Genomic DNA, 24,614 nt, shown 5'->3' on the forward strand with positions numbered 1-24,614 from the left:
GGCTTCCGCCCCGTCCACGCCGTGCAGCGATTGGTCCGTGCCGCGTCCCGGCAGCGTGTGACTCAAGTCAACGAATCCCTGGCGGCGCCGGCCATTGGCTCCGAGGATGGAGTGAGGATAGTGAGACCCGCGCGGCCAGCCAGTCGTCGGCGTCTCAGCGCAGCTGGGGGCGGGGCGCCGCGGGAGCGCGAGACGGCGTGACGGGGCGGGACAGCGGCTCACCACCACCCGCCCCGCGGCGTCGCCGTGGCAACCAAACTGCGGGTCCCTAGGCTGCCTCCTGCTGTGGGCGCCCTGGGTAGCATCTTTCCGCTCCCATTGGCTTGGCTGCATCCAGAACCCGGGGGGTGACGGGGGCGTGGGGGAAGTAGTACAAATGTTTTAAAAAACTGATTCGAGTTTTTAGTCTTGCCTTCCTGCGATTTATTCTGTCTTTCGATCTTTCTTGAGACAGGTCTCATGTACAGTGTGGCCTTTGGACTAGATATGAAGCCTAGGGATTGCTTTGGCTTCTAATCCTCCTGTTTCTGCCTTGGATCATGTTATCTTGCTTGCCAAGTCCTTTAATAAGTGAAGCTTTTTAAAGTTTTATTTGCTTTTGTTTGTTTTATTGCATTTAGTGTCTGTGTGCGTGTTCACAGGACAACTTGGGGAGGTGTTTCTTCCCTTCCACTTTGTGGTTCTGGCAATCAACCAAAGATGCTCTTTGCATCTGGTAACTTTTTTTTTTTAAGTAAATCTCCGTACATGGAACATGGGGTTCTAGTGTAGTGTAGATCCTGCAATAGCCCCGAGGGATAGTTAGCAACATTCCCCTGTTGCTGGTGATAGAACGAAAGTTCAGAGAGGTTTGGGGGAGGGAGGGGCGGGTGGTGATTCTTTTGAGGCCTTGGCAAGGCAACTCAGTGGTGGAGTTCATGCTTAGTAGCATTCTAGGGGTCCAGAGTTCCACACGCAGACATTGGTCCTCAGTCAAGCTTCCACGAGTGTCAAGACCTGGACCTAAATTACAAAGTGAGCTAAGAATAAGCAGGAGAGCTTAGTTTATGCCACATCTTCACTTGTGAAATGCCCGTGTGCCGATGACATGGTAACAGGAAGCCAATCTTTTGCTTAAAGATGTTAAAAGGGGGGGGGGGGCATATCCACTGTGGCACTGCAAGCCTATAACCCTAGCACTTGGCAGGTAGAAACAGGAGGATCAGAAAATCGGCTTTACTGGCGTGGTGGCACATGCCTTTAATCCCAGCACTCGGGAGGCAGAGGCGGATCGCTGTGAGTTCGAGGCCAGCCTGGTCTACAAAGTGAGTCCAGGACAGCCAAGGCTACACAGAGAGACCCTGTCTCGGAAAAAAAAAAATCGGCTTTATCTACACATTGTGTTCAAGACCAGTCAGACGACATGAGGGCCCTATCTCAAAATAAGAGCAACTCCCCAAACAAAACTAACTAAATAAAACAGATACGGTGGTATGTGCCCGCAATCCCAGCGTTTGGGGTGTTGAAGCAGGACTGTGTGGAGTATGGACAACTAGGAGTACATAGCGTGATTTCTATCTTTAAAACGACGTTTGTTTTTGTTTTGTTTTGTTGAGACCGCTATCTTTATGTAGCTCTGCTGCCACCCGAGGACTGGAGTTACGGCATGCACTACCACAAGCATTTAATAGAGCATCATTCGGGCTAGCCCTGCTCCTCTTCTACTTGAAAGTATACCCTGCAGATATTTTCATTTAAGCAGATGCTGTGTGATGGCCGTCCTAAAGTTTCTGAAGAAAGGATGTCACTGACCCCTCCCCTTCCTGCCTGGAACTGTCTGTCAGTCTTCCCTTCGGACCTATGGACTCTGGTTGCACCTTCCCAACATGTTTCATTGAGAGGTGGTTCTGGTGAGTCCAGCTAAGCACTCACACCTTTAGCACACATATTCTTTGCAAAGTGTGGTGGCAGGCAGATCACCACGAGACTCATCTCTTGTGAGGTCAAGGTCCCAGCTGTGTTAGGGATGCCTGAGCCAGCTGAGCTTTGTCTCATAGAGAACATAGAGGTGCCTCTTAAGCAATTCTTCCTCCAGTTGTTCAGTGTAACTGGAGCTGCTCTGCCAAACCACCCGGCAGGCTGACTCTAGTGACAACTGGTTTGTCCAGTGGTTTAAGACTGTCACCCTTCACCTCAGTTTAGGATGGTTTTGCTTGGCTATATCCCAGCTCCAGATTCCTGCCTCCTACTGTCTGAGGCTGTGGCGGTGGCTGTGACAGAGTTACAGCTCAAGTCTGCCCCAGCCTGTGGTCTGTGAAGTACATTAAGGATTAGAACTCTGGGGTCAGCTTGAGTAGGCATGTCCTCTCTCTCTCTCTCTCTCTCTCTCTCTCTCTCTCTCTCTCTCTCTCTCTCTCTCTCTCTCTCTCTCTCTAACAGGAGACACCATGGCAAGTCTGCTCAGTTATCACATGACATAGGCTGGGAGGTAGAGGCCCTGCCTAGCATGTGTGGGTATTGAGGATCAAGCCACATGTCAAAAAGTACTCAATAAACATTGATTATGGATTCAGATTTATAGTGATGCCCCAGAAGCTATTCAGTTGAGCCATATGTATCCCTGTGGACTCTTCCTCCTAAACCTTAGAAATTGACAGCTGCACAGAAGTGGAGATAGAGCAGCCAACTGGCCTATTCCCCTGCTGAAAAGGGAGGGCCAGGTGAAATTCCACCTATCAAAGGGTACAGACACACACACAAAAAAATGCACTTTCTTTTTTCAAATCCTATGTAATCCAGTGACATAACACTACTGTTTTGATTTTTATAATAATAATTAAGAGTCCAAGCCTAAGAAACTCCTTTAAACTCACAAACTGGCACACGTAGTGTGGGACACAAACCTGGCATCTGTGCCTGTGGATTCAACACACTGGAGACTACCACCTGCTCAGTCTGTATGTTACTTGTACGCATGTTCTCAGGAAATGACCACTTAGTATTGGATAACCAATTGGGGGGTGGTGGTGGCGGGCATGTCTTCTTTAAGGAAGATGAGTTTTCTTGATCACCACTGTCCTTAGTTGCCTATAGCTCCTTGTCTGAAGTTGAGGCCTCCTGAGTTTTCCCCATGTCATGTCAGCATGTCTGTTGGTGGTGTCATTTTTCAGGCATTGTATAGGCAGCCTGAGTTCATGGGTGTAGCTTTTCTGTCACTTTTAGGACAGAACTGATCTCATAGCCTCAAACTCTGCACTCTTCAGGCACTCACAATCTCTCCACCTGCTTCTGCAGCGATCCTAAGCCTCAGCTACAGAAGTGTGTTTGTGGATGCATCTGTTGGGGCTAAGCAGCCCACAATCTCCTTTGCTGCATTTTGATCAGCTGTGCATTTCTCTAACAGTTTCTGCCTGTTGGAAAGAGAAGTTTCTTTGCTGGAGGGGGAAAACCACTTAATTAGGGGAGGGGGCTGCTTTCTTAGTAAAATTTCTACAATCTCTGCCTCAACTTCTGAACTCTTATACAGTAAGAGAACATTCCACAAATCTGTCTATATGTTAAGAGAAAAGTAAAAAGCAAACTGGAAGATATATTTCAATCTGGAAAGACGAAGGCTGGAATGGGAGTGGGGTGGGGGGCAGGGGAAGGCAGGTCCAAAGTCATCAATTATTGATTATCGATTAGGAATCTAGGGGTTGGCAAACATTGGCAGGCAAGCAAGTACGAGAAAGCCAAGACAAAGAGCTGTTTGACAAGCCAAGTGGTTAATCTCAGCTAGCCTAACAGACCCGAGGTTACATTTTAAGAAACACTTTTAAAAGCGTAGGTATAGACTTGGAGTGTAGAAGCATAACACAGGAAATGTGCTGGGTCTTGGTGCCATCCCTGCCACTAGGTCTCTACAGCCCTTCTTGTAGAGGCTGATTTATTACCCAGTGAGCAAAGCCTGCTCACCTCTCAGTTTATGCTAATGTGACATTTAGGGTGGGGCCTCTATGATCCCTCAGGAAGACACCAGTCACCAGATTGATGATTAAAGAAATCTTTTCAATTCCACCTGTAAGGGCAAGAGGCTATTAGGCAAGCCCTGTCACAGCGTCTGAGACGCTGATGAGAAAGTGCTGGCTCTGAGGACACAAAAGTTCCACACATTACCTCAGCACGATCTTAATCTGCATGCTTTGCAATTATCTCTAAAGCCAAGCCAGAACACAAGCTTTGTGTGGTGGTGCACATCTTTAATCCCAGCACTCAGGAGGCAGAGGTGGGTGGACCTCTTAAGTTTAAGACCACCTTGGTTTGCAAAGGACATTCAGGGCTACATCTGAGACCCTATCTAAAAAAATAAAGTAAAGCAAACCAGAACATGTCTTCCTGAGCTGGGGGCTATATGAGCAAACAGATGTCACCTGAGGAAGGAGTGTCACTGCTGTCTGTTTTCAGTCACTTAGGAAGAAGTACCAGTGGTTGGCATCTGAGGTCGGGGTGTGGAGGCTGGTGGCGCTGAGCCCTCAGTCCTGTTGGATTTGGCACTGTCTCCCTGATAAGGTAGAAGTCAACTACTGGCTACCCAGGAAACAGCCTCAGAACTGTGCGTGTGTGAGGGCACACTCCACACACATCTAAGCAAAGATCTGAGAAGAGGACCATTTCCCCCTGGTTATCCTAGGAAGTAACTGGGAAAGAGAGTGTCCGTCCGCATCCTTCTCTTGATGCTGCTGCTAGAAATGGCCGAGTTCCATGCTAATTCACTAGACCCCTGACACGGTTGCTAATAATGGCTACGCGAGGAGGCTGAACTAATGTGGACATTCATGCTTCATCAAGTGAACACAGGCCCTTTCTGATTCAATTCTATCTTCATTTCCAATGGAGACCTCAACTGTGTAATGTGCTTCTGTTTTAAATCCAAACAACTTGTATCAACTACAGAGAAATGCTGTCCTATGTTTCTTTCCTAATGATTATAACTTTTGCCAACAGTACCAACCCTTTAGAGTCCTCTCCTGACAGATAGTTACAGGCTTATTATTTTCTTTCAGTTCCACCCTTCCTGCTGTGCCGAGCACTTCAGCCCACACCCTGCCTCCCGTCCTCCAGTTCCCTGTGTTTACTACCAAAGCTGTGGGTTCTTGGTTGCTTCACAACCAGCTTCTCCATTCAAGGCTACTTGCTTTTTTTAAAAAAAAGTCTGTTGGTCATAAAGATTTGTTAAAAACATTAAAAAGAAAATCAATTTAGGAAGTTGGGGAACCCAAGTTTTGCAAAAAAGAACAGGCAAGCAAGTTGCACAGGTAAAAATCAAAGACATTGTAAAACAAATATTATACAAACTTTTATTCAAAGATAATTCAAGAAAGACACATGGTGGTCATCTTTAGAGAGATTAACCGAAGATCTCAGAAACCCTATCTGCTCAATACACATGGTTACTCACGGAAAGCTTTCTCTTCCATTAATAGCAGCTAAATTTATACACACAGAAAAATTCTTAAGACCATGCAAATTCAGTTGAATTCCATACATTCATTATATCATCAAAAACCTGCAGGTATTTTCATGCCAAAAGTGTTACTTTAGGGAAAAAAAAATCAAAAACACACACCAAAACATGACCAAGATTAAACTAAAGAAAAATAATAAATAAGCATAATTTATGTTTTATTTAAAAAAGTTTGGCATCACACATATTAAAGTGTGTTACACCATTTTCATTCCTCAGAAATGGCGTTTTAAAGTGTTAAGCATTGTTAAATATCAAAAAATACAACTCTGTTTTACAATGTGGTACTGGCATAATTCAAAGTACTGTGCCAATTATAAATAGATAATCAAGTTTCAAACACCTTTTCAAACATATTTAAAGGAAAGCATATAGACACACATTTATATGCACACAATTTATTATATCCATGTAATCAAAGATATTTATAAAAGCAAATAGTTTCATCCCTCTACTATGTTTATACTTACATAGATTTTAGTCTGTCCCAAAGATTCTGTTCCCAGTGAGTTTTCAGGAGAAAGAATAAAGATAAAACTTAATTTTACAAGAACACATGTTAACTTTATTCTCTTTCACAAAATAATCCGTAGTCATTCGAGGCTGATAAGAACTAGTTTTTATGAAAGCAACGGTTGCCTAAAGACCACGGCGTAGGGACCGCAGTCTAGGTCTCTTGTTGTCAGTCAGCTGCTGCTCGGTGCAGAGAAAACCTACACAGTGCTTCTACCAAAAATAATCTTCAGTATCCGAGGCCTCTAAAGGCAGATGATCTCGTCTTCCGCTGAGACGTAAAGTGCAGCTACTAGTGGAGAAGCGCTAGGCTCTCAGTCACTTCAGAAATACTTGTCGATGGTGCCTGTTCCTCGTGTATTGATACGCTGAAAATGTCCTTCAGGCTCATAATGGTTTATCAATAACTGTGACCCCTGCATGAAGGAATGAATAAAGAGGACATGTCATGTCACAGGCAACACTGTGCTTTTGAGGAAATCTGGAATCCTCTACTGCTAAAGCCACAGGCAGCTTCTGAGTACCTTTCCCCCAAGCATGCAGCGCTATGTTTTAAAATTTAGATTTATTTATTTTATTTTGTGTGTATGAGTGTTTTGCACGAGTGCATGTACGTACATCACGTGTGTGCCGAGGTGTGTGCCTAGTGAACTCGGAAATCAGGGAAAGGCACTGGTCTCCTCATACTGGGTTAGCCATGTTTGTAAACCGCCATAAGGTTGCTGGGGACTGAACCTGGGTCCCATGCAAGAGCAACCAACACTCTCAATGGCTGCATCATCTTTCCAGCCTTTATCACCCCCACCTCTGTCTCTGTCTCTTGCTAATAAAGCCTTTTTAAAAAGGGCTGGTTTTCATCATTTAATTATGTGTATCTGTGTGTGTCTGAGTATGTCCCTCCTCGAAGAGCCTGTCAGCTGTCCTGGAGCTGGAGGTTCCTTGCAAAACCACTAAGCACTCTTAACCCTGAGCAGCCTCTCCAGCCCCAATACGACCATTGTAACATAAATGACTGTAAAAGCTCTGCTTAGACCTGAGTAAATTCTACAGCAGACTATTTGCCCTACAACTTTTTTTTTTCTCCCTTTGAAGTTATTTAGTGGGGAGAAGTTGCGTTAGTGAGAAAACAGCAAAGTGCAGCTCACACTAGAAGGGTTCAGAAGACATGCTGGAGGGTGGCTCTGTCCGTCTTGGTCTTGGTGACAGTCCTGTGGGCATGTGTGAGTGCCATCAGAAAGAAGGCGTATGTGTCACAGCACAGATATGGAGGTCAGAGGACAACCCATGGGAGTCATTTTGCTCCTTACATCATGTAGGTCGCAGAGATTCAACTCAGATCACCGAGCTTGGGCCAGAGCCTTTGCTCACTTGAGCCCTTGTGAGCCCCTTAGTCATCACGCTTCCTAGTCAAGGAATGAAAGCCTTGCTGCACAGTGAACTGCTCTCCACCACAGACATTATTTAACCATTATAATTTATTAAATACTTCTGAGCTGGAGGTTCGGGCTTTTAAGTATTACACAATGAGAATACTGGTGCTTCATCGTGAATACACACACACCCAGGGCACACTGTGTAAGCACACATCAGAGAAGATCCTCTTACAGGAAGATATGCCACGTGTATACCAGGAGACAGAGGATGAAGCAACTGTACCTGCATAGCTTCTCCCCGTGCTCATACAAGAGGACACAACTGTCCATTTATCTGTTGTGGGGTTATAATACTCTACTGACGCCAAGTTACAGGAACCGTCATCTCCTCCGACAACATACAACAGACCGTTAACTGCACAGACACCTTGAAAAGTTATGCAGAGAGAAAACAATTACTTACAACCTCCAGGCGGGTGCAAGAGATGTTCCACAGAAGGAGGCAGAGGAGGGGAGGGTGTCACGTGAGACCTCCTTTGTGCAGGGGCACAGCTTCTACTGTGCATCCTTTCTGCAGTAGCTGCTTTAGCTATACCAATTCATTCAACCACAACCACAGCTTTACATGTAGACTACAAAGTACCTCACTCCTCATCTTAGAAACACAAAGAGAGAGGGAGAGGGAGAGGGGGAGGGAGAAGGGAGAAGGCGAAGGAGGAGGGAAAGGGAGGAGGGAGGAGGAGGGAGGAGGGAGGGCAAGAGGGAGGAAGGCAGGAAAGGGGAGGGGAGAGGAGACAGGGAAAGAGAGGTCACAGTGGTAATGTTCTCCATGTCAGCTTTTTAGGGAATTATAAGAAAACATTTATTAACAGGAAGTTGAAATGAGGGCTGGGGCTATCTACATAGCTCACTCGTAGAGCAACTGCCTACCCTATCTGTGATTTCAAGTCTTCCATTGGATGGTTCAGCTATTTTATTTTCTTTAAAGGGAGTGGTGTTGCATTCAGTAGCAGAGCATGTGCTGAGCGTGTATGGGGTGCTGGGTGTAATGGCTTATGCTGTAATCCTAGTACTCTGGAGGCTAAGGCAGGAATACGGAGAATTCAAGGGCAACCTGGGCAATGTATTGGGAGGTAAACATTTACATTTCAACTTCACTGTGTCTAGGGCTAGAGAGAGCGCTCAGCAGTTCAAAGCACCAGCTGCTCTTCCAGAGGACCAGGGTTCAATTCCCAATACCTGCATTGCAGCTGTGATAACAACTGTCTGAGACTTCAGTTCCAGGGGATGCTATGCCCTCTTCTGCCCTCCACAGGTACCAGACATACAAGGGGTGTTCACCAATACATTCAGGCAACACATACATCCACATAAAACAACAAGATTTTTGTTAAAGTCAACTGAACTTGTCTCTTTTTAAGTAAAGAACCTAACCTGGACATGGGAGCACACACATACCTGGACTCCAAGCATGTGGGTGGCAGAAGAAGAGCCAAGTTTGAGGCTAACCTGGTCCATAGTGAGACCTGGTCCCTCAGACACACAAAGATATAATATTTTCAAAATTATTAAAAATGTGTATTTTAAAACTACACTAAAATGGAGTGAACCTTCTCTCTTTTTTCATAGACTCTCAACCATTTTCTTAGTCTAGTCTTTCCACAAGAGCCAAGCTCATGGTGTCTGCAAACAATTCAAAATCTTTAGGAACAGAAGTCTTTATAGCAGCTCCGCAAGGTCAGCGTGTGTACTCAAGTGCATGCTAGCTCACTGACAGACAGATGGTGGTGAAGAAATCAAATGGGCCCTGGATGGCCCAAGGAGCTCAGGCCCTACGCTGACCTATGAGGGGCCTACAGGCGAAAGGGTGTCCCACCATGGAGGAGGTCGGCTTCTGCATCCTTCTAAAGTCCTAAGGTTTACTTACACCAGGTTCTTTTAGGCAGTTGGGAAACAACAACCTACTTTGCCAAAAGAACAGACCTATCTCGCAAGCTCTTGACAGTCCTGGTCTGTTTGGTTTACTTTATGTCAACCGAACATGTACCAAGGACCTTACAGGTGTCATAACTATTACAAGGGTGCTTGCAACCCTCCTTATCTCTTTCTTCTGCTCTCCGTGCCATACGTTTCCTTTTTTCTCCATTCTGATTTTGGTGATGGTGGTGGTGGTGTTTACACAGTATCTCCCTATGTAGCCCAGGCTAGCCTGGAACTTGTTGTGTAGCTCAGAGCAGCCTGGAATGCAAGATTTTTTTTTTTTTTTGCCTTTATCTCCCCAGTGTGGGGAATACGGGTATGTGCCACCATGTCTGCATTTTGTTGTTGTTGTTGTTGTTCAATGTTGATATCATAGTTTACCACGCTTATGAAAACATCTGAAATATGGCCTACAAATGGGTTGCTAACTTAAACGTCTGTGATGCCCTCACTTCTCCCCTTCCTTGCCCCATAAGCCCTTTCTTCTCCTTGGAGGTGCCTAGATGAGGCCTGCCTTTCTCCTAGATTATATAAAGACAGACTGGAAAGAACTTATCAGATGCCTGTTTCAGATGGTCAGAAACACGGAGTGAAGGTTACCTGATATTCCTAGTCCTGAGTCCTAAAACACTAACCCAAAGGCCCAGACTTGTGGGTCCTGCAAAGCCTCTAGACTATCTCTTGCTGAAAGATTTTTACTATCTTACCAAATACAATTGATCAGGTAAAGTACATGAGCGAATAGTTAATTATAAATTCTGTCCTGCTAGTGACAGTACTTACAGTACTGTACTTTGTACAGTACCTCTGGCTACAAAGAAAACCAAAAGAGCATTTTTATGGAAGACATCTAGCAACCTAATTCAATGGTGCCTGGTAACCTTGGGAACCACCAGGAACTTACACTAAGGGAAAGGGCAAGAGAACACTAGCATTTCCTTCCCAGGAGTCTTTGAAGTACAGTAGTCATATGAGGCGTAACTGTTTAGGGCAGCCATAGGTTGTATATAAAGTGCTGATCCCACAAGAGTGTAACAGAGATGGAAAATTCCTACCCTCCAGTGATGCTGCAGCCTGGGACAGCTAATCTGACACTGTGGCACGTTGTTTCTGGTAATGCCGATGTGAACATACCCATTGACCTGCTAGCTGTGTAAAAACACTGCATGCACGGCTACAAACAACACACAATACTTCGTGGTAAATAACCATGGCTCCTGTTTTATGCATTTTGTAGTTATTTTTTGAAAAATACATGCTTCTACTTATCAAAGAAACACGTACTATAAAGCAGTGAGCTGTTACCCAGGCAGTAGCTCCATACAGGTTATGCCTACTGTGCTGTTTTCACTGCAACAAGAGGCCACATGGGGTAACAGGCCTCTAACACCTTGGATTGTAAAAGTGTGATGTTCACATAATGTGAAGCTCACTTCAGCTAAGCCCTTTCTCAACATGTTCACCCATCTGTGGGAAACACGTGACTGCAGCTCTCTGACCTTGAAAACCTCTTTGTTCTCAAGATTATTTTTTTTTGTGGTGGCCACAGATTTTCTATGAATCTTGAACCACGTTAAATCAGGGCAAGCTCTTCAGACTTCATAATTTGCTTTGTCTATGAAAGTCTTGTTACACAATGCAGAACAGCCGGAACCCAGTGCACCACCACACCTGGGTCAAGCAGCTTTTACCTACTATTGATATTTACCCAACTGGGCAGATTCCGTAAGAACTGAGCTCATTGGTATGTGATAAGCGGTAGGCACTTAAAAAAATGTTTGCACTGGGGCTGGAGAGATGGCTCAGTGGTTAAGAGTGCCGCCCCGCTCTTTCAGAGGTCCTGAGTTCAATTTCCAGTAACCGCACGGTGGCTCACAACCATCTATAATGTGATCTGCTACCCTCTTCTGCAGATAAAGCACTCATATGCAATAAATAAAATAAATCTTTTAAAAAAATGTTTGCACTAAAAAAAAAAATCAATGAATTCAGTAATAAAGGGGGTTTGACCAGCAGTCAATCAGTTTATAAACCACCATCAAAAGATGGTAGAAAATATTAGGTTTCTAAAGTAACACACACACACACACACATACACACACACACACACACACACACACACAGAGCTAACAGTGACCCTGAACTCCTGACCTTTCTGTTTTCATAAACAGAATGCTTAGACTAAAAGCATTTACCACTACGCCTGATTTCTGTGGCCCTACTGACTGAACCCTGGCCCTCAGAGATGCTAGGCCAGCATTCTACCATAGGCCCTTACATGCGTTTGTCTGTTTTGAGACAGCTTTATTCTGTAATCACAGGCTGACCTGGAACCCTCTATGTAGCCTCAAACTCCTCTTGCCTCAGTGCCCCAAATGCTAGGATTACAGGCATGAGCCACCATGTCTGGTTTCTTAAATTTAAAAAAAATGACGTTGGTGCTGACAGGGATCAACCTCCTGGTCTTACACACTGAAGGCATGTGTATCCCACGGTCACTGGACTGTGCTCCAGCCCTAGGAATTCATTTTAAGCGCTTGTTTTGTTTTATTTTTCCAGACAAGGTTTCTCTCTGTGTAGCCCTGGCTGACCTGGAACTCACTCTGTAGAACAGGCTGGCCTTCAACTCAGAGAGATCTACCTGCCTCTGCCTCTCGAGTGCTGGGACTAAAGCTGTGTGCTACCATACATGTATTATAAGTTTTGCACTGGAAGTGCTCAAAGCCTATCAGGAAATGAGATCAGCAAAAGAACAATGAAAACACACAGTGAAACTAGAAAAATGTTCCTGAAAATGCAGTTGTGGACAGCGTCATCTTGACCTCAACAGATACCTGCGTTTCTTCTGCACATGTTCATATCTGCAACCTGTCTCCAGGCGTTGGTGGCGGGGTCATATACTTCAACGCTCTTGCGGACCAAAGGGCCATCATGACCTCCTACAGCATATAGTAAGTTGTTTAACACGCCCACACCTAGAAAACACAACCAAGCACATTACAGGCGAGCAAGGGAGGTGAGGGCCTTGCGGTTCAGTGCAGCTGATGCGTATGCCTTGGGATGAAACCCTGAAGTCATAACTCTCCCTGACAGGGATCTGACAGGAAAAGCTCGGCACTGCAGAAATGGAAGGGAACGGACTGGCAAGGACCTCAGTGAGAGCCGCTGTTCTACTGAGACAAGAAAGTCAAAGAGAAGGAAAACACGCCAAGCCCTTCAATGGAACCCTTTCACAAACAACTTTCTCTGAAGCGCTCAGTCTGTGAAGGCACACAAATGGAAAGAAGCGGCCGTGTAAACACTTGCTCGCTGAACATCTTCCCAAATAAGCACTAAAAACAAAAACAACATTATATAACCAAAGCAGAGGAGCTTTCACTCTGTAAAACCACACAGTAGTCTTACTTATCACTGCCATGTAAAAGCACTTGACAGAGGCGGTGAAAGCGGCAGACGTTCCACACCCCGTACCCAGACGCTCCAGTCACTTCCTCCCAGCTGATGACTAACTTACCTGCCCCGCTCCGCCTGGTGCTCATTTCCGCTATGTATGTCCACTCATTTGCAGTGGCGTTATAGCACTCTACTGTGCTGAGACACTGGCGCGAGGCTCCATCGTAACCCCCCACGGCATAGAGCAAACCTAGAGGTGGAAGCCACAAAGAAAGCCAAGTAAGCAACCCATTCTCCTCCTCTGTGGTAAGGTATTTCTAATTTTCATAGCACACGATACTCTTGACAAATGGTAGCGGGTGGAATGATCAGATCCTATTACAAACAGTGCATGGAATCAAGGATGCATTCTTGACATTTTTTTTAACACTTTCATCAGTGATCTGACTGAGACCATAAGAGAAGTCCATGCATGACTTTAGGTAACCCTAGCTGACTCATGAGCAACATCTTGGAAAACAGAAATATCAGCTATCACAGTAACTTGGGGAAGGGAGTTAAATCAACAGTCAGTAGCGAGGGGCTAGACAGAAGGCTCAACAGTTAGAGAGAGTTGGGTGTGCTTCTAAAGGACCCGTGTTCTATCCCTGGCACCCACATGGAGGCTCACAACCACCTCCAACTTCAGTTCCAGGGGATATGACACCCTCTTCTGGTCTCCATGGGCACTGCAGGCACACGCTGCGCAAGCATACATGTACGCAAACCATCCATATACATTAAAAGAGCCAGTAGCAGGATGAAATATAGAATGCAATGAAACATCTGGCAAGAAAAAGTCACGACGTGCTAATACTATATCATGGATGAAATATTAATATAATGACATTAAAAACAACATGCTAACTGAGAAAAGCTAGTAATAAACATGCTATGACGTCATTTATATAAAATGTCTGAAAGAGAGAAATGTACATGGTATCAGAAAGTAGTGATTGCTAAGGACTAGGGAGGATAGGGGAAAGCTGGGGGAAGTAGGAAGGCTTTTTTGGGATAACAAAAATAATCTCAAATGAATTGTGGTGAAATGGGAAATTTTACAACATTTCAATTATTTTTAAAACGCCATTTTAAAAGAAATGCATTTTATTAGTTAATTATACTTTTATGATTATTAATAATTATTTGTTATAATTATACACATAATTAGTAATCATAATACACTTGCATGTGAATGCACATGCCAACAGAGACCAGAGATATTGGATGGCCCTAGGGCTGGGGTTATAGGAAGTTACGAAATGCTGGGAATCTAAGTCAGGTCCTCTGGAAGTGCAGTAGATGGTCTTAACTGCTAAGACATCTCTCCAGCCCTCCTCTCCTATTCTACCCCCCCACCTCCCAAAAAAAACTTTTAAAAGTATACAGAAAGCTGGACACATGTCTTTAGCCCTAGCACTCTGGAGGTAGAGGCAGGTGGTTCTTTGAGTTCAAGTCCAGCCCAGGGTTACATAGTGAGTTCCAGGACAGGCAGGGCTACATAATGAGACCATTATCTAAACAACAGCAAAAAAACCACTTTCCTTCAGCTGTAAGCAAAGTGATATGAGCTAACTAAAGCAAGCCCCTGCCTTTGAATGTTGACTGGCCCTCGTTTAGATATAAACTATTTAAAGTATAATGACCTGAGATTGTTTCCCCAACAATTGTAATAAGACCAGGGGAAAGGGCTGGGTGCGCCCTAGGTAATAAAGTGCTTGTCTAGTGTCTGAGGTTAATTCCCAGAAACATTTGTCTGTTTGTTTTTTAAATCAGTTGACTGTCTTATATAAGTCACATACAAAGAAGGGGAGGGAGGGAACAGGTAAAGACGGCTTGCTTGTGTAGTTTAATTTATGTAAATGGGCTGATTTTAGAAGAGAACAATTAAGCTGTACAACCACTGCTTTTCCTTCAGCCATTTCTAGAAGAGTGCTCAGATCTCCAGATGACCCAGTCTCCAGCAGCCAGCAGCCCAGAGTACCTGCACACGCTCACGTACCTCCGACGACGCCCACCCCCACACTGCTCCTCCTCGTGTTCATCGGGGCGACGTGAAACCACTCGTTGGACTTTATGTTGTATGCTTCCACAGACGAGAGACCTGCAAGAAAGCAGAGCACCCTTCATTTCCTCTTCCAAAAAGACACCGGTGTTCTTCTATATAAATACCACCAGGGGAAATAACGCCAGGCATACTACACCGTGCTGAAATTAAAAGGAGGAAATGGGAGAACATGCTAATTATATGATAGGAGTGGCTTCTCTTCTAGAAGCTTCCACTCAAGCCGTTGCCATGTATAAGATTTTTAAACACGGAAGAGTGGCAGATTATTAGTTAACGCACAAGAAACAAAACGATATAATCTTCACTGTTACGTCTTTTTAAAATAGCTATTTATGTGCTTCTATGACCCTACGTAAAACTGTTATGTGTTTATGTACATGGGTTTGTGCATAGACTGTAGTGCTTATTCAGGCCAGAAGAGGGCGCTGGGTACCCTAGAGCTAGAGCGACATGGGTTGTGAGCTGCTTGGCCTGGGTGCTGGGAGCCAAACTCTGGTCCTTTCAATGAGCAGCAAACACTCTTAGCCATGCAGCCATCTCCCCAGCCTCTACTCATATCTTTTAAAGGAAAAAAATTAATTTAAGGTTTTGTGACAAGTTCTCACACAATAGACAAGGCTACAGTTACAATTCTCCTGTCCCTAAAATTTACCACACTGGCCTTTAAAAAAAATTCTTAGTGTCACTTTAAAACATCTCTTAAATATAATACCTGCTCAAAGCACTCAAGTATATGCTAATTTTACCATAATCTGTTCCATAAATGTGGTTACCATGATAATTATAACACCAATGTAAGAGAGAAAAAAAATTACCTGTGCTGCCATCAAAGCCCCCCACTGCATATAACAACCCATTAAGCACAGCCGCTCCGAGAGTGCTTCTTCGGTCTCGCATGTTTGCCACACTGGTCCACTGGTCTTTCACGGGGTCATAGGAATCTACAGTGCGAACTCTCAGTGAGCCATTAAAGCCACCAACAGCAAAGACAAGCCCAGCCATATAGACCATCCCTGCAAAGGAAGGCATCAATTCAGGATAAGTATGGCATCTGACAGCTACCCTGATCTGAAGGCAGGCTGTGGTCAAGGAAGCCTACAACGTTTGTCAGGACACAAAACTCTTAAGAGTCTTAAATACTGAGTCAGTCTTGAAAACTCTGCATTTGTAAGGAACAGAGAATCAGATGTGCACTCGGTAGTAAAGTGCTTGCTTGGCCTTGCACCCCATAGACAAAACTAGTATCACAAAAGAGTAGCCAATGGGGGGGGGTTGGGGAGACAGTGACAGAGAGACAGACACAGACAGAGAGAGAGACAGAGACAGAAAGAGAGAGGGAGAGGGAGAGGGAGAGAGAGAGAGAGAGAGAGAGAGAGAGAGAGAGAGAGAGACAGAGAGACAGAGAGACAGAGAGACAGAGACGGAGGGAGGGAGGGAGGGAGGGAGGGAGGGAGGGGAGGGCCGGATGGACAGACAGAGAGACAGACACAGAGACAGACAGAGGGAGAGGGAAAAGAAAGCTCGTGCGCGTGCGTGTTTTACTGGCGCTTGAATCCTGGCCCTCATACATGGTAGGCAGGTGCTCTACAACTGGATCACACCCCTAGCCCCTTATTCTTACTGAATGAAGTAACTCTGGGTTTGCTGGCACGTAACAATTACCAGGACATGCTGCCGGGGCGCTACCGTCACGGACAGACACTACACTGAGAACTCCTTTTATGAAGGAGCCGAGAACAATGGGTCCCGCCTCAGCCCCAGCAGAGATGCTCCAGATTTGCAACTGCTCCTTTTCAGTAGTTCTGGTTATACAATATCTGCTTCAACATGTCTGTAAAACAAATGCCCGGAACGGGAGCAAATGATGCTTACGGCTTAGTTGGAGATTTCTAGAACTAAAAGGCCAAGATTAAAGAGTTTTCTTCTCTCTTGATATTTTATTAAGGTAACTAGTCAGCAAATTGCCAGCTCCGCCAGTTTGTCCTAGAAAACCAGAACAATGCCGAAAAATGAAGACAGTGTAGCAGCCAGGCATAATGGAAGACTACTGTAATCCTAGTGCTTCGGAGACCGAGGCAGATGAGACAGGAAGTTCAAGGCCAGCACAGGCTACATAGACACACAGATCCTGTCTTAAAATAAAATAATAAGGGGCTGGAGGAATGGCTCAGTGGTTAAGAGCGCAGCCTGCTCTTCCAAAGGTCCTGAGTTCAATTCCCAGCAACCACATGGTGGCTCATCACCATCTATAATGTGATATGGCGCCCTCTTCTGGCTTGCAGGAATACATGCAAGCAGAGCACTGTATACATAATAATAAATATATAAATCTTAAATAAAATAATAAAATAAAATGAGCTGCTATCCTTTCCACAGAACGGGTTCTATCAGTTCTATACAACATCCTCCTTCTCCTCCTCCTCTTTTTCCTCATGTTGTCAAGGCTGGCTTTGAATTCACTGTGTAGTTAAGGATGACTATGAGCTCCTTCATCCTTCTCCCTCCACCTCTGGAGAGCTGGGCACAGACCACCACTCCCAGCTTTCTAATTGACACTTTTTTCTAACAAGTGAAGAAGGATCTGAGAACTCCAAAAGACCCAGCAACAGAGAGTTGATCACAACACCCCACGCTCACCTGCCCTGCATCTCCTGGAAGGCAGCTCTGCCACTTGGTGCCATCGCTCCTCTTTGAAGTCATAGCATTCCACACTTCGGATAGCCTTTGGCGCTTGGCCCCCGACTACCACCATCAACTAAAAGGGAAGAAATGTAAGTGCTTGAACCGATTACGTCATCTACTCAGGAGGCTGATAGCATCCTACGGAGACACTGCCAAGAGGAGTGCTGGGATGAAAAGGGCACCACAAGCTGGGGGAAAATGGCTTCCTAGCCAACATGAAAGCGACACCACCAAGGGGCACGTGTTAAAACTGCACTTCTATCATCTAGCACATTTAGTTTAGAAATGAGGCTTTTAGAAACTTAAAGAAGCTTCTGGCCACTCAAGCAATATTGAAGGCAAAACAGTAGGCAGCCAGCACTGGCAAAGTACTGGGGGCTTACTGTAAACCAGATCCTGGTTCTGTCGTGATCAGAGGGAAGACTGCTACAGTATAGAAGAACTAAAGCCTGTGAGTGGGCAATGAGAGAAAGGACAGTAAAGTGTACGCACATGGAGAAATCGTTTTAACTAATAAACCATCATCAGAATATAATAGAGATGCCAAGCTCACAATGGCCAAATGCTGGAGACAACCAAGGGCTGCGGACTCTCCTCACGTCATTTGGGGAGCTGGTTAACCAAGTACCTCCACATTTCTGTCTGCCTAGGCTTATGACAGGAATTGCATAGGACACGGTCTCTGCCCACCAAGAGCTTATAGACCTCACTACTAAGGACCTAACCCCCAGGATGCAATTCAAGACCTATATGCAACTGTGCGCAATCAAAAACCTGTATGACATTAACTGCTACTGGGGAACAGAAAAATAGAGAGTGACCTCAATTAAGTGAAGGCTTCGCCAGGAGCCGGAGCAAAAGCCTTGGAGGACAGACAGGACTTATAAACCCATGTGTTTGTCTTTTACTAGACACATGGATACTTTCTGGCAAGGAGGAATAAAAACTATGACATCAGGACAATGTCACAGTTAATAAAGTCTTGGATGGAAAACTGTAAGGAATGGCAGGACTTTGGGGGAGAAGATGAGAGAAATAATACTGAAAATAAACAAAAAAAAGCCAATGTGGAGAAACTCACACAAGTGGGATGATTGTGATCTTGACAGCACGACCACCTAGCTGTACTTAAAACTACAGAAAGATATAAACACAGAAACCACGTTTCCAGACTCACAGCAAATCTCAAGTTTCAAGAAGAATAGCCCGTGTTATTGAGTAAAGCAAAACAAAACAGCCTTAGGATGTTAAGGCTTAGCACAGACCAATGAACCAATGGTGCGATTATTACTGTTATTCCACTAGTTCTGGATTCAAATAAACAGAAAGAATGAAAGAAAATCACTATACCCTACTACCAAAAGACCAAATAAACCATAAAGACAGTAGTGGCAACTCTGTACATACAGATCTGTGTTCAAAGCTGTCTGGTAATTACAGTATGGAAAAGGTCCTCAATGGTGTACCCAGTGAAGACTAATTCAAATGTCAAACCTCACAACAGAATACAGATATTTTAAAGATTTTGTTTTGGACTTCAACTATGCCTATATGTGTATGCGTCTAAGTGTGGGGTTTGCGCAGGCTGAGCGCAGGGCCTGTGGAAGCTGGAGGATGAGGGTGATGGGAACTAAACTCAGGTCCTCCGCAAGCGCAGTACACATTGCTAAGCACTGAGCCATCTCTCCAGCCCCGAGAATACTTTCCAATCCTCAGTGGGCATGCCGACTGATAGATTTCATCATTCTCAAACCGAAGCCCACTGTTTCTATACTGAAATGAGAACAGAAGAGAAAGCAAGTCACTGCAGAGAGCAGGGGGTAACATCTTCATTTCACTTATCCAACAAAGACAAAGTGGGATAGAGATTTGTACTCCAGCGATCAGAGGAAAAGTGAGCGGGCAGAACACAGGGGGCGGCACGAGAAGCCGGGGCAGAGCAGAAGGGACCGGGAAGTGTTGCTCAACCAGCAAAGGGGCTGTTTATATCACTGGATCCTTGTCACTTAACGGGATCTGAGAGCCACGCTGTATGTCACAGCACACAAAGGAGAGCTTCTGGAGAGAAAGGTCAAAGGTAATGACGGAAGAGGGCAAGAAGTGGGGAGACAAGTCAACCCCTGTGGCCACTTAGACTGTCTTTACCCAGAAACACATCAATATTTATTTACCAAAACCCGGGGTCAGGAGTGGTGGTGGTTAAGACAAAAAAACAAAGCACAGAAGCAGCACATCCCTGGGGGGTTGAAGAGATGGCTCAGCAGTAATGACGTATACTGCTGTAGTAGAAAACTGCACAACGGCACCCAGCTCGGGTGGTCCACAGCTGCTTGTGACTCCACTGCCAGAGAATCCAATGCCCTCTTCTGCATGTCGTGTGTGCCTGCATGCACACGCATGTTTGTACACACAGACACATAAGTAAAAATTAAAAACAAACCTAAAAAGATTATAGTTTCTTGCTACGATATTCAAATATAAACATGCTTCACACAATGCTTATATAGTTTACCTAGAACATAAACAAATGTGTGAGGCTAAAAAGTCGTATGTGCAATTAGTGATTGCTGTAGGCATAAGGCTACTGTGTCATTTAGATGCTGATTTCTGTAAACCTCCCCTCCCCCACCCCACCCCCTGCCAGGTTATTGTGTAATTTAAATGCTGATTTCTGTAACCACACCTCCCCCATGTCTGGTTGCAAGCTTTGTTCTTTACTGTTTAAATGTTGTTTAATTGCTTCTCCCCAACTGTCTCCTTGAGATGTCTATAAGGCAGCTGCAGCCAATCAATGAGCAGGATAGAGAATAGGGCTGGACTTCCTGCCTGTCAGAGGAGGAGGAATTAGGAAAGGATGTAGGGGATTCAGCCAGGGGATTCAACCATGGGTAGAGGTCTAAGGAAAATCAGGACAAAGGAGCTGGAGCCAAGGAAAGTTACAACGTGCAAGCATCACGAGGATGTTTGCTGGGAGCAAGACAAAATAGCATAGAAGGCTAAGAACAGACTTAAACTGCTCAAGATTGTGTTGTGACGCCTTGGATTATAAAAGAATCTCAATCTGTGTGATAGCTGGGTTAAGAAATAAGCTAAGAAAAATAAACACTGTTATATATATGTATATAATTTAACAGAGTGCACATGAGAAAACATATTTACAGTGGGAATTTATCAGAAGTTATGGTAATTTCCTCTATATTGCTACTGTGCTTTATTCTATTTGACCCTTCAAGATTATGATACAGATATCATTACTATGAGATACGTATGCATACAACATTAATCCTGTTTCATTCTTACCTACTTACTCAGAATAAATCCTGATTATAACCACTGTAAAAGTATAAACAGTACCATAGAAAAACTTTTCGCATAAGCACGTTTTCCAAAACCCATAAAGAAATGTTGGGAAAGGATGGGGCGTACAGAAAGTGCACACTCAAAACTGAACTGTTGCTCCTCCACAGCAAGGGAAAGCTTGAGAAATCGAGTACCAGAGAACTGCCACGAATCCGTATGCACACTGCAAACAGCAGTTATAGTGTGGGAAACTCTGGAAGGAGGTAAAAGTGGGAAAGGGAGGCCCAGGAGACAACTTAAGTGAATAGATGGCTTAAACCTTACAAAGAGAAAAGAAAACACTCGGCAGGATTTAACCAAGAGCTCCTTAGCTCTGAGAAAGTGCCGTGTTTAGCCTGGAAATTAGGTGAAATTAGGTGGAATTCATCTTGATTCTAAAGATCTCTCTGTAGTATATAGCTGAACATGCCAGAAGATGGCGTGTGAGCCAAGAAGGCTTTTATTCTCCTCCTCACAGACATGAAATATTTATGAAGTATTAAAGTTAAGTGGGAGATGTCAAAATGGCTCAGCAAGGAGAGGTGCCTGCCACTGTGCCTGATGATGTGAATTTAACCTCTAGGACTCACATAGGGGAAGGGAAGAACAGACTCCCCAGTCATCCTCTGATAGCCACGTGCACACATGTACGCCTGTACGCACGTGTACGTGTACACACACACACACACACACACACACACACACACACACCCCTCAATCTAATAAGACATTTAAAAAATGTACAGGGAACAATGTTGTAGCGCACACAAGGAATAAAAACAAGAACTGACTGAGCTACTGGTCATCTTTCATCCTAACATGTAAATCTAAGAAAACCCCAGGATTTCGGTTATGAATGACCCTGCTCACAGGAAATTCTGCTGTTTAGTCTAATTCCCCTCTTGTTCCCACAACTACTTTAACTACAGGAACTCAGAAGGGACAGAAACCAATTGCCTTCCCTTCCAAAAGTGTGATGTCATAGAATTTATCAAGATTAAATGACGGTGCTCTAGAGATGGTTCTGTTGTTTAGAGTGCTTGCTGTTCTTACAGAGAACACATTTGGCTCACAGCACCTACACTGAATGGCTCACAGGTCACTTGTAACTCCAGCTCTAACGCCCTCTTCTGGGTTCTATCGGTACCTGCGTGCATGTATATGTATGTACACACACACAGATTAAATAAATTAGGCTGAGAAGATGCTCAGTGGTTAAGAGCACTTACTGCTCTTTCAAAAGTACACAGCTCAGATCCCAGCACCTATACTGGGTGGCTCAGTAATGCCTGGAACTCTAGATCCAATGACTCTGGTACATCCTTCTGGCATCCATGTGTGCACATACATCACATAAATTACATAATAAAATAAATCCTAAAAAATGTTGGGAAAATGATTTTTAAAAGATTAAACGAATCAAACAATCTATACGTTAACATGCAGCCAACAGACACTACGTCACATTTGCGTTCTTAGGCACACTTCCCACACAGGAAAACTCAAACAACAAGGTGTGGAAATTCAGATGATCAAAAACAGTAACAGCTCACTGTGGGCCTTGAGACGGGGCAAGCACAACTGTGAACAATAGGTCCTACTTTGGGAAGGTTCATGGGGGTCCTCAGGCGGGTCCGCACACTCTTCATTAACATGCGCTGCTCTGTTGGCAGCAGGTGGTACTTCATGGCTTCAATGAGGTAATCTTTGCACGCGCTGCTGTTCTTCACCAGTGCTTCCTCTTCCACCCTCTGTGGGAAGGAAGCAGACAAGCCCTGTGAGGGGGAACAGCTAGCGCAGGAGAAAGTGGCTACGGAAACAGACAGGGGACAGAAACAAAGCAGTAAGGGTCGCATGTCCGACCCCAACTTCTGCTCAGGCATTTGGCTATAGAGAAAAAAACAGCACTGAAAGCTTTAATCCACTCATTCCTTATCTTTACAGAGGCCACAGAGTTGACAAGAAAAGGAAAGGAAGGAAAAAAAAAAAGAAAGAAGAAAAGAAAAAAAAGAAAAACTTGATGGGAAAGGTAGGGCATGCGGGCTTGGGGACTTATCTTGGAACTCATGACCCCATGATGTCCCAACAAATCTAAGTGAATATGAAGATGCAAAGTCTGTGATCTGGGGCTACTAAAAATTGTAGATAACAGGTTCTTCAACTGGGCTAGGCAAGGCTATTAATTCCATGGTACTCTCTCCAACACAGAAGAACAAATGAAAAGAGACCCAAAATACTTTAAACTATTATACCTATGTCAGCCAGTCCCCCACATCCCCAGAATGCTTGGCCTCAGTACTGTCCTGCCTGTTTGACTGTCTCCTTCCCTTCCTTCCTTTCTAAATACTACAGTATTCAGAGACCATACAGACCATGTTGAATAATGAGGTCTCAATAAACCTTAAAATGTTGAAACCTGATCTGCTAATCAAAAAGGGTCTCTTTATGAGTAGTTTCAATTACAGAAACTAATGCTGAGAAGTTCCTGAAAGATTCCTAATAAACAACTAAGAGCAGATTTAAAATACTCCAAGGATGACTAAGAACCATTCATTTCTGTTTAGTTCGAATACCCTGCTTTTCTTCATCTTAGAAACACAGAAAGCTGCACACACGTCCCTGTGAAAGTACGAAGTAAGATTAAACAGCAATTGGGTCAAATCTCAAAGGTCCATTCCTGTTATGTAATCGGAAGAGGCTACCAAAGGAAGAAAGCAGGGTAAACCTGGGCACATTTATGTACATGCATTCAAGAGGGCCACAAATGCCACCTCAGAAAGTTCTAGTACTTTCCTGATAGAGAAAGACAGCGGAAACCAATTCCTAGGAAGAGGGGATGGGCTCAGGCTCAGAGGGGGCTGCTGTCAAGGTGCCAGGTGCCTTAACTTCCCTCCTTCCTACACTCTAGAGACCTGTACCCTGCAGCCTTTACCACTGTGGGAAGGGGCTCTACACGCTGCCAGGCAGGTGCACAGGTGCTGTGCGCATGCCTATGATTTGTACACGCACTTACCTGTACCAAGTACTCCCGAGGGAGCAAGGGTAACCGGACGTGTTCCATGAGCCGAGCCATAAACTCCTGCCTCACATCCTTATCATGGTTTACCCAGGCTATTACTGCTTCAAATACCTTTAAAAAAAAATTGGAGAAAGAAAAAACAATGAGTTATATAACAAAGCATATAGCTCTGCAACGAAGCGCATCTTATATACAGCATTGCTAACATTTTAATCTCTGGATCAAAACTTCTGAAATCCTGACTTGCCACACACAAAGGCGTTTGGTCCAACTCGCCTCTCTTTCTTTTGGCATGCGGAGCTTAGTAAGTAGTTCACTAAGGAACTCTGGGCACCCAATAAGCACTTTTCAGTTCACTCTTGCTAAGCACTTCACCAACTCCCGTCATACCTCTTACTGAACTTCAACGGTAGCTGCACCAACATGGTAACACACACCTTTCTCCACTGTGCACTTAGCTCTAACTATAGGCTTAAGCTTCTTTAGAATAAAGCACCCATAGTAATGATGCACAGCGGCATCCTAAAATGAAAACCACACGTCTTAGTTTCTTTTCTATTGTTGTATCAGAACACTGTGACTATGGCAACTTATAAAAGAAAACACTGACTTTGAGGTTTATGGTTGATTTTCACCATCGATGTGACTGACTTTAGAATCGCTTCTGGGTGTCTCTGTGAATGTGTTTCGGGGGGGGGGGGGGAACTAGGGAGAAGGAGGACCCAT

General features: G+C 44.5%; 1 protein-coding gene across 2 annotated transcripts in view; it reads right to left on the reverse strand.

Annotated features, from left to right (window-relative positions):
* Positions 1-5,298: 5,298 nt before the first annotated feature.
* Positions 5,299-24,614, reverse strand: part of KLHL2 (kelch like family member 2) — a 116,082-nt gene continuing 96,766 nt past the window's right edge. Inside the window, exons 7-15 of one of the 2 annotated variants that reach the window (XM_084757973.1) lie at positions 23,883-23,999; positions 22,471-22,620; positions 17,486-17,603; positions 15,664-15,861; positions 14,783-14,884; positions 12,863-12,991; positions 12,183-12,323; positions 7,652-7,795; positions 5,299-6,411 (exon numbers count right to left, since the gene is read on the reverse strand). In XM_084757973.1, coding sequence (XP_084614099.1) covers positions 6,383-6,411; positions 7,652-7,795; positions 12,183-12,323; positions 12,863-12,991; positions 14,783-14,884; positions 15,664-15,861; positions 17,486-17,603; positions 22,471-22,620; positions 23,883-23,999 — 1,128 coding nt within the window. In that variant the 3' untranslated portion in view covers positions 5,299-6,382. Of the gene's footprint in view, positions 6,412-7,651; positions 7,796-12,182; positions 12,324-12,862; positions 12,992-14,782; positions 14,885-15,663; positions 15,862-17,485; positions 17,604-22,422; positions 22,621-23,882; positions 24,000-24,614 lie in introns of both variants that reach the window. The other variant, XM_084757972.1, reaches the window with a different exon arrangement.

Source organism: Acomys minous, assembly GCF_964271855.1.
Source record: "Acomys minous genome assembly, chromosome: 15".
Taxonomy (NCBI): Eukaryota; Metazoa; Chordata; class Mammalia; order Rodentia; family Muridae; genus Acomys; species Acomys minous.